The sequence below is a fragment of the Ictidomys tridecemlineatus genome, chromosome 1, assembly GCF_052094955.1.
Source record: "Ictidomys tridecemlineatus isolate mIctTri1 chromosome 1, mIctTri1.hap1, whole genome shotgun sequence".
Lineage (NCBI taxonomy): Eukaryota > Metazoa > Chordata > Mammalia > Rodentia > Sciuridae > Ictidomys > Ictidomys tridecemlineatus.
Window position 1 is genome coordinate 42588806 of NC_135477.1, and position 10258 is coordinate 42599063.

The following is a 10258-nucleotide window of genomic DNA, read 5'->3' on the forward strand; positions in this document are numbered from 1 at the left end:
ATACACAGTTCCCTACTTGGTGCAGGGAGAGGTCTGGGAGCTCTGTGATCTATGGCCTAAGAACAGTAGCCCAGGGTTTCTGCCTAGTTCCAGGTTTCACCATGGTAGTCCTGGCTTTGAGCTTCATCACAAAGTACCATGCCGCCCATCAGGTGAGGTCCTCCTCCCCCATTTGCTACCTGAAGTTGGAGGAGGGGTGGCAGAGACAGGCTAACACAGTTGCAGTGACACAGTCTGTGGGTATTGGCCCGGGGGTAGGGCTCCTAGGGCTCTGCTTGACACGGAGTCTCACTGTGGTGGGTCTGGTACTATGTTTTGAGTCTAAGGTCTGCACTTAATTCTTTCTTCCTCCCCAAGCAGATGGTGTCCCTCTCCACACTCGAGTTGTGAGAGAGGTGATGCTGGCAACTCTTCCCCTCCTGCCTTCCTGAAAGCATCTTTTCTCTTTTCATACTGAAACCAGGCACTGTGGTCTCTCACCTGGCTCCTTAGCTCTTGTGAAGGTAGTTTCTATGTGAATAGCTGTTCAAACTGGTGTGCCTGTGAGGAGATGATCACTAGCGGGTCTTACCCAGTTGTCCTTCCTGTCTCATCCTTAGGTCCTCCTGAATCCCCTAGGCAGCAATATGTCTCTTCTTTTTCTTCTGCGGAAACACATAACTTACTTTGAACATCAAAGAAAATTTCCATGTAACAGATAGGTGCACCTTGAGCCACTAATGCTAAATTTATGACAACCAATAGAAAGTCAGTCTGTCTTGTGCTGCCCATTGGAGCCTCCCATTCACTCTTTCCAACTTCTGTGTGATCCTGGGCACCTTCTTTTTGATTCCACCCCACTTCTCTTGCACCCCATGCCCACTTGATGAATGATTGTCTCATTTTGCTTGATGATTCAAGTAATCAAAAGATAATATCTCTACCATTTCATCACCAAACTGTCTACTTCCCTGTTTCAGCTCTCTCACACTCTGGCTTCCTAGAGCCAAAGTGTACATTTCTGTGTTAAATCCCATACTCCCCCTCCATTCACATCTCTCCAGCCGTTTCCACCTCTGTTTCCTCAGTTTTTGTACTTGATTGCATCATTCTCCTCGAATGAAAGCATAGTCTCTCTGAAGAAAAGAGAGACTTTGGTTCGCATGCTTTCAAACTCTTGTCTCATCTCTTTGCTCCCTTTGAAAAGGAAATTCTCAGAAATATTAGTCTTCTTACTGTCTCTACTTTATCCTCTCCTATTCTCTATCTTATTTAGTAATATTACAAATACCATAGTTTGCTACAGTTTGGATATGGCTTAAGTGTGCCCCCAGAGGTTGATGTTCCAGAAGCTTGGTCCCCAATGTGGCAATGCTGAGAAGTGGTAGAACCTTCAAGGAGTGGGGCTCAGTACAAGGTGGTTGGGTCACTGGGATCACCAGCCTTAGAAAGGATTAATGAAATTCTCTAAGATCCTAGTTGGTTCTTATGAGAGTGAACGAGTTGTTATAGAGAGCAAGTCTGGACCCTGAATCTCTCTGGCTTCCTGTCTCACTATGCTATTCTTTCTCTCATATCAGTCACCATGATCCACCTACCATGTTATGATTCAGCCTTCACTAGAGCTTAGCAGATGCTGGCGTCATGCTCTTGAATCTTGAAGCTTTGAGCTAAATAAGTTTCTTTTCTTCATGCACTACTCAGCATCAGATATTTTGTTATAGATACAGAAAACAGATTAATACACATACCATACATTCATCATTTAAAAGTGAATAACTCATTGGGTCTTAATATATTTACAGGTGTGTAATCATCATCATTATCTAATTCTAGAATATTTTCATCACCCAAGAAAGAAACCCTATACTCTTTAGTAGTCACTCCCAATTACCCTCTCCCCTTACCCCCCCGTTAAGGAATAATTTACTTTCCTTCTGTATGGATCTGCTTCTTCTAGACATTTAATATAAATGAATTCATATAATAATATGTTGCCATTTGTGTCTTTCTTCTTTCAGGTAGCATGATCTTTTCAGATTCTTTTTGTAACATACTTCATTATTTTTATGTTTAAGTAATGTTCCACCATATGGATTTGTTACATTTTGTTTACCCACTAATCAGTGGATGAACATTTTGGTTGTTTCTATATTTTGCTCTGAACAGCTGAGTACAAGTTTATGTTTGAACACCTAGTTATAGTATAATTTCTAATCATAGAGTAAATCTATGTTTGATATTTTAAAGAGCTTCCAAGGTTTTCCAAAGCTGTACCATTTTTCATTCCATTAGCAATGTATGAGGTTTCCAATGTCTCTGTATTCTCCCAAGGTTTATAGTATAGTGTCCATCTGTTTTTTTTTTAATAGTCATCCTAGTGAAGGTAAAGTGATATCTCAATGTGTTGTTTTGTATTTCACTGATGGATAATTATTGAACCTCTTTTAATGTGCTTATTGACTATTTGTATATCTTTGAAGAAATTTAGATTCTTTTCTAATGTTTTAAAGTTATTTGTCTTTTTACTATTGAATTGTAAAAGTTCTTTATATAAATATTTTCTCCATTTTGTGAATTGTCTTTTTGCTTCCTTTGCTAATTTATTTATCCTTTGATGCACAAAAGCTTTTAATCTTTATGAAATCCAATTTATTTTCTTTCTTTTTTGTTTATTTATTTGTTATATCTAGGAATCCATTATCAAATGAAAGCCATGAAGATTTACACTTGTGTATTTTTAAAAGAGATTTTATAGTTTCAGCTATTATATTTAGTACTTTGATTGATTTTGAGATGATTTCGTATATGGTAAATGTGGGTCCAAATTCATTCTTTTGCCTGTGGATAGCCAGTCATTTTAGCATTATTTGTTAAAAAAATTATTCTTTCTCCATTGAATAGTGTTGATTCCCTTATTGAAAATCAACAAAGCAGAGATATATGGGTTTATTTCTGGACTTCAAATTTCATAGCTCTATATGTCTATTCTATGATAGTCTCATACTATTAATTACTGTAGCTTTGGAGTAAATTAGAAAGTTTGAGTCCTCCAACTTTACTTTTTCTTTTCAGGACTGAATATTCTGAATCCCTGCAAACCCATATGAAAGTCATTTATCTTGTCAATTTCTGCAGAAATAATATTTTGTTAGAAATTGGCTGTCTGAGGTTCAATTTGGTAATTAAATAATATTAAGTGTCTCAATTCATAAATATGGTATTTTCCATTTATTTAAGTTTTCTTTAATTTTACTTAATAATATTCTCTAGGGGCTGGGAATGTGGTTCCAGGGTAGAAATGCTTGCCAAGTGTATGTGTGTGTGTGTGTGTGTGTGTGTGTTTGTGTGTGTATGTAGTTTTCAGAGTGTATATTTTTTTTATTAAATTTATTCCATAAATATTTTATACTTTTTGATGCTATTGCAAATGATAAGAGGAACAGACTTTTTACATTATTCTTTTTAAAAACAAAATGACAACTTCAGTACAGTGGTCCATACCTATAATTCTAGTGACTCAGAAAGCCAAGGCAGGAGGATCACAAATTCGAAGCTAGCCTGGTTAACCTAAGGAAACCCTATCTCAAAATAAAAAATAAAAAGGGCTGGGGAGGTAGCTCAGTAGTAGAGCATCCCTGAGTTCAATTCCCAGTATCACAAAATTAATTAATTAATTAATCAACTTATTAACTAAAGTACAAATGAAATGACATTTATTAGAGATGCACCAATGTGATACGTATGTAAGCATGTATGTATTTAAAATTTGTAATATGTGTGCTTGTGTGCATATGTGTGTATATAAAATTTATTTATTTAATATGCTGGTTGAATCAGGGAAGAAAAACCTATACTCTCTTCCTCTTCAGGTTGTTGATTTGGGCCCAAACTCCTGAGATTAGAAGATACTTTTAAATAAATATAATCAGTAAATTAATTTATGCTGCCCTTTCCCCCCTAGATCAAATAGAACAAGCACAACCTCTCTGACTCAGGGAGGATATTTCTGAAGTTAAATTTATGCTGTATTATTGAAGATCTGGGTGATCTGGGAAATCCAGGAAGCTCTGAGCCTCAGCTGACTGAAGTATCAAATGAGGATTTACTTTCTAGATTTACTTTATAGAGTTGTGATGATTCCAAAATACAGAAAACTCAAGGGAGCCCCATATGGACACCTCACCTGGCTGGAGCATAGGGCAGTTGGAGAAGGGGAAGTCCAAGAGTTCCCTGAACAGCTGTGAGAGGTCCCCAAGCTGTACAGATGCCATGCCCCAACCTCAGGAAGAAGGCATGACTTCCATTTTACACCTCTCCCATCTTAACTTCACTCAAACTTACCTAAGTGTCTTCTTTCTGATATCAAACACATTGAGTGAGGAGTGCTTCTGCACGGGAGGGAGTAGGACTCTGTCTGAGGTGGCTCGGTGTGGACTGCCTGAGCCTGGCCATGTGAAGGGGACATCCCCACAAAGGAGGATCCCGATGTGGATGTTGGACCACCCAAGTGGGCAGGTGGCCCAGTCATAGGGTGTAAGGTCCAAAGGAGAGTAAGGAAGTTACCGGAGAAGGCAAAATACCTGGCGAGCATGTCAGAGCCTAGGCCAGGTGAGGAGAGTGTGTACACAGGAGTGACTTGGCAGGGCTATCAGGACTCAGCAGTACTAGAGCAGAGAAATATGTTATTAATGACATTCCTTAGATTTGCTGGAGCAATATGCTAACAACTTGTAGATTGTTTAAGATTTTCTACAGATAATGCACCCCCTTAATCCCTGTGTCTTAAGTGAACAACTCCCCACTGCTGGCCTTTGGTATTCCTCAAGCCAAAGTTTATATGGATAAACATAAATAAGTAGGGGGAAAAAAGAAAGTTTAGTGAGAAATGGGACCTTTAGTAGCTTCAAAATACCTCCCCACAAATAGTTCTCATGTTAAAAAAAAGAACTTGGTACAGAATCCTGGCACGTAGCAAATGATCAAAGTAGACACCACCAGGATCTGAACAAATTGAAGTCACATGCCACCTGATGAGAAGGAGAACGTACCATCATTTTCATGGAATCTGAATCCAATCATGAATACTTAAGGGGAAAAAAAAACCCAAAGTGAGAGTCATTCTACATAGTAACTAACCAGTAATCTCTAAAAAGTGTTAAGACCCTGAAAGTTAAAATGAAAAAAAAGATTGAGGCACTATTTTTTATTTAAGGAGAGTAAAGGGAAATAACAACTAAATGGGGGCACATAATTATGAATCCTTTTCCTTTAGAAGACTTTACTGGGGCATTTGGTGAATTTTGCATAGGATCTAAGGTTATTTGGAGATAGTATACACTGTATCTGCAACTTTTCTATAAGTTTGGTATTGATTCAAAATAAAGAAAAGAAAAAGAAGGTTCCAAAATTTATACAACCTTATTGGGGCCACATGGGTGGTAAGTGGCAGCTCCAGGCAAACTCGGGTGTGTCTGCCTCCTAAAGCTTCACCCTCCTTGCAAACCACTGGCCCTGGACATCTCAGCTAGTCTCTCTTCTTATTCAGCTGCACCTGGATTTGCTCCCCACCTACACCAGCTCTATGCTAGACATGGCTACCCCATCCACACCTATCCAGAACCCACCTGAAGGGCATGTAGCAGCAGCACCAGGGCAGCTGAGAGTACTCAGTGATTTAAGGGAGTGCCACCTGGCTTCCTGTCCTAGGAGTGAGGTACTGCCAGCTGAGCTTCTAATGCCTAGAAGTTCTCCATACTTCCCAAGAATTTCAAGATTTTTCAAACTACATAGTAGGAAGCCTGGGGATTTTCCTTGTCTTGGTTCCCTGTGGTTACCATCTTTGCAGTTAGGAATTCCTTCTTACTTAAGCAAGTCTAATAGACTATCTCATTAATTAGGATTTTAGATATCATTTGGTCACTTAAAATCATCACCTTTGCAGTTACCTGACATCACCTATGGCCCCAAACAGAAACTGATGCTGTCCTGTGAACTTCCAGGCACTGTCCTGCCTCCCCACGGCTGAACCAGCTGGGACAGAGGAAAACGGAACATGCCACCTGTTTATCTGTTACTCTGCTCATATACCTACCAATTCAGCCACAAGGCCACAGGGGCAGGGGCTGGTAATCCTGGGGACTCAACAGTGAACAAACCAAAGGACAGACAGTATTCTCCCGTTCAAACTGACCACCCTAAACTAGAGCCACCAGTCTCTGTACTGTTTGAAACCAAACCAGGAACCAAATGCACCTCCATCACTACCTAGGTAAAAGATTTCATCCTTTACTGTAGAAAAGTTGTTAGGAATAGAGTGGGTGTCCTCAGGTGGAGGGAAATTCCCCTTCTTACAGATCTGGAGTTTTTCTTTAGGGATTCTGGGCTCTCTTCAAGTGTTCCTCCAGCCTGAGGGCTCTGTGGGGAAATGTGATATGTACAAGAGAGGCCCTCCAGGAAGGAGAGGGCTCTTAAGATAGGGGCCTCTCAGGGACTGGGAGGAAGCCTGTCAGCCCACATCCTTATAAATGGTGCTCTCCACTCTGACTTGGAGGCAGAGATCCACCAAGACGGAAGCCTGTGTGTGGGTGAGCTGAGCCCCCATTTCCTCGTATATGGGTATATGGGCCCTCTCTAGCATAAGGATTCCAGGACCAGCCTAAGAGCCACAGTACTAACTAAGGGCCTGAGAAGGAAGGGGTTCCCCATCATTGACTGCTATATAGGGGATAGGCCATGGACCCTGGTAATATCTATCCATTCTGAGGTTCATGATTCCTTAGAACCCAAAAAGAGGGTAACTGGGAATTTTGAGGGACATATGGATTGCATTCCCATATCTATCAGGGAGTGAAGGACAACTGGAAGGGATGGGTCCGGATTGTGTCCACAACACTGTAGTTCATCTGTAGGTCAGAGAGGTGCAATGAATACCCCAGGGCCACACTGGGACATGCTAACAGAGAAGACACTCTGTGAGAACCAGGCTGCTGACTCTCCAAAGTTCTACCCCTCACCTGCCCAAGGACCACACCACCTCAGATCAGAGGCATGGGATATAAGACCAGGCTAGATACTGGACGATGCTGGGAATTCCTGTGCATGGATAGTTTGGGTCTTCAGTTCTTCCCAGTACTCTTATTTGGACTGGATTGGCCCTCAGACTCTGCCATATTCCTGAGTTCTAACAAACACAGCAAATGTAAAGAGTTAAGGGGAGACATTCGCAAATTCTGCAGATGGGTCAGTGGCCCTTCTCTTCAGCAGGAGAAGCAGCTGGGACAGGAGCCATGTTGCTGTACACTTTGGCCCTCACCCTCACCTTGATGGCAGTTTCTGGCATCATGATCAATGGGACAGAAGTCTGTGTTGGAAGCCCGGGTATCCCTGGCACTCCTGGATCCCATGGCTTGCCAGGCAGAGATGGGAGAGATGGTGTCAAGGGAGACCCTGGACCTCCAGGTATTGTGTTGGAGACCCCATCCTCCACTGAGGGGCAGGGACACATTTTTTAGGCCCCTTTGACCAGGGCTGTATGTTGGGTTTCAAGACTCAGTTGGCTGGGACATAGTGGGGGTTTCCTAGGGCACTTAGGCTGGAACATCTGGAGAGTATATCTTCAAAGTGTCCATACAATGTTAAGTGAATTCACTCAGATGGAAGTTGAGGTCCACACAACCATGTCCTCTTCTCTCTACAGGTCCCATGGGCCCTCCAGGAGGAATGCCAGGTCTCCCTGGGCGTGACGGGTTGACTGGAGCCCCCGGTGTCCCTGGAGAGCGTGGAGACAAGGGGGAGCCTGGTGAAAGGGGCCTTCCAGGTGAGTGGGAGCCAGGGGAGAGGATGGGCAGGGGGGACATGGACATAATGCCTATGCAGTCAGCAACATGGAGTAACTGAGGTGCCTGTGGCATACTGCTCAACCTAATTAATGATATGTGAGGTTGAAGACAGAAGTCAGAGGTGTTCAAGTAACGTCGTCACAATTCAGGGACCGATGGGTATAGGAAGTGTTCCATGCATTGTGACTGCTTATGGAGAGATAAAAGGTGTCAGGTGAAGGAAGAGGACAACACTGGGAGTCATAGCCCTCCATGGGACTGAGGCTTTTGGGCATTCTGAAAGGTATACAGGGTTATGTGCATGAGGGATCCAGGAAAAGGTTATGATCAGGAATCCCAAGTGTGCAAGGGAACTCCATAGCTCTGAGTACTATCAAGATCTATCAGGAGAATGCAAAAGCAATTATATTCATCCTGGTTGGAAGGTGGAGGAGAGGACCTTTTCTAGAGGTCAGAAAAGCACTCAAAGGTGGGCAAGCAGAGCCATTCAGGAGATATGACATGAAAGAGAGCAGAAAGAGGTTCATCAGGGGCACAGCTGCATTAAAGGAAGATAGGTGTTTACAGAGTATGGAAACATTCCACCTTGTGGACCCTCATGCCTGCACGGGGGATGCAGACAATTAGAGGGCAGGGTTCCAGGGTTACAGTGGGCAAAACATCTGTGGGCAGCAAGTTGGGATCTTGTTTGCTTGCCCCTCATCCTGGTGGGGGTCTCTCCATAGGATTTCCATCTTATCTAGATGAGGAGCTCCAAACCACACTTGAGGAATTCAGGCATCAAATCTTGCAGTCAATGGGAGGTAAGGGGACTCCTTGGGGCCACAAAGGGTGGAGTTACTCCCAGATTCTGGAGACTATAGACCTGAAAAGCAAGTGTGAATCTGCAGGTTTGGGATAAGGAATGATGCTTTCCCTTTCTGAAGTCTCTAATGGTCCAGAAAAGAGAGAAGTAGACACAGATTTGCTCCCAATTTCCTAGGAGAGCATGTTCTCTGCCCATCCTGCTTTCTCTTGCATCCCAGAAAATTTCACAGTTCCTGGCAATAAGTAAATGTTAAGGAGGTGAATGAATGAATGAATGAAAAGATGGATGGATGAAAGCAGAGAGAGGAATTTATAAAACTGATTGGAAAAGGAAGGGAAGGAAGAGAGGGGCAGAGACAAAGAGATTGGAGAGAGCCTAATGGTAGAGACCCTGAGGAAGTAAGATGGATGTGGAGACAGAGATTGGTGGCCTAACCCAGATTCCTCTGCTCTTAGTCCTCAGCTTGCAGGGGTCCATGCTGGCAGTTGGAAAGAAGATCTTCTCCACCAATGGGCAATCGTTCAACTTTGATGACATTAGTGAGTCTTGTGCCAAAGCAGGTGGCAACATTGCTGCCCCAAGGAATCCAGAGGAGAATGAAGCCATTGCAAGCATTTCGAGGAAGTACAACACTTATGCCTACCTGGGCCTGGTTGAGAGCAACACTCCTGGAGACTTCCGTTACCTGGATGAGACCCCTGTGAACTATACCAACTGGTATCCCGGGGAGCCCAGGGGTCGGGGCAGAGAAAAGTGTGTGGAGATGTACACAGATGGGACATGGAATGATAGGAACTGCCTGCAGTACCGTTTGGCCATCTGTGAGTTTTGAGCAGACATTTAGGCCACAGGGTAGACAGGATCCTGCATGGCAGCCTCCATCAAAGTTTATTTTTAAATTTAAATTTCAACAAAATGTATTTGTGATTATTAGATCCAAAGGCATTCTTAATCACTTCATTCCCCAGATGGTTCCTAACTCTTCTCCTATAATCACTAATCCTTGACACTGCCCTGGGAGCCCCTTCTCAGCACTGCAACTTAGGTATCCACTCCCGACCTTGAACTTCACTATGAGACAGAGATGGAGAACAATTTGTTCTTCATCTTCTCCAGTTTTTTTCCATTTATAAATGGCAACCATGAGGCCTCAAGTTAGAAAAATCCTCTAAAATCACAGAGTGCCTGCTTCCTGCTCCTCTAATCTTCCCCTGAAACTCTCCCCTTTCCCAGTCCCATGAAAATTTAGAAATCTTGGTTAAACACAGTGATAAAGATAGACTTCCAGAAAATTACAAATGTGAGGAGCAAAGGTCACCTTCAGGATTACTCAACATCCTGGTTCTCTGGGGCATACCTGCTCTCTTCCATGAGGTTAGAGAGCCAGAGGGTGGCCCAGCATGGAGCTGATAGAACTTAGTCTTCCAGATTGGTAATCACTCCCTTGAGTTTTCGGGTTCCTGCTCAACCACTGATCAACAGAAACCAGCCTAGGCCTCTGATGAAGAACCTTCCCACCCCAGGCCTGACCAAAGTAGCTTCCTGCTGATCCCCCACCTCACCTCAGATCTCCATGAGGCATTTACACTATCAACCCCAGCACTGGCTCTGCTTTCTTCTTTAATTTTAT

The 10258-nt window shown here is 42.9% G+C and overlaps 1 protein-coding gene across 1 annotated transcript; it reads left to right on the plus strand.

Annotated features, from left to right (window-relative positions):
• Positions 1–7250: 7250 nt before the first annotated feature.
• Positions 7251–10258, plus strand: LOC101977784 (pulmonary surfactant-associated protein A). Its single transcript, XM_021735438.3, has 4 exons — positions 7251–7440; positions 7679–7798; positions 8546–8623; positions 9084–10258. The coding sequence occupies exons 1-4, from the start codon at positions 7269–7271 to the stop codon at positions 9458–9460; spliced, it is 747 nt and encodes a 248-aa protein (XP_021591113.1). The 5' UTR covers positions 7251–7268; the 3' UTR covers positions 9461–10258.

Coding starts and splice junctions, on each gene's coding strand:
- LOC101977784 (XM_021735438.3), top strand. CDS start 7,269: ATGTTGCTGTACACTTTGGCCCTCACCCTCACCTTGATGGCAGTTTCT. Junction 7,441..7,678: donor GGGAGACCCTGGACCTCCAG/GTATTGTGTTGG, acceptor TTCTCTCTACAG/GTCCCATGGGCCCTCCAGGA. Junction 8,624..9,083: donor AATCTTGCAGTCAATGGGAG/GTAAGGGGACTC, acceptor CTCTGCTCTTAG/TCCTCAGCTTGCAGGGGTCC.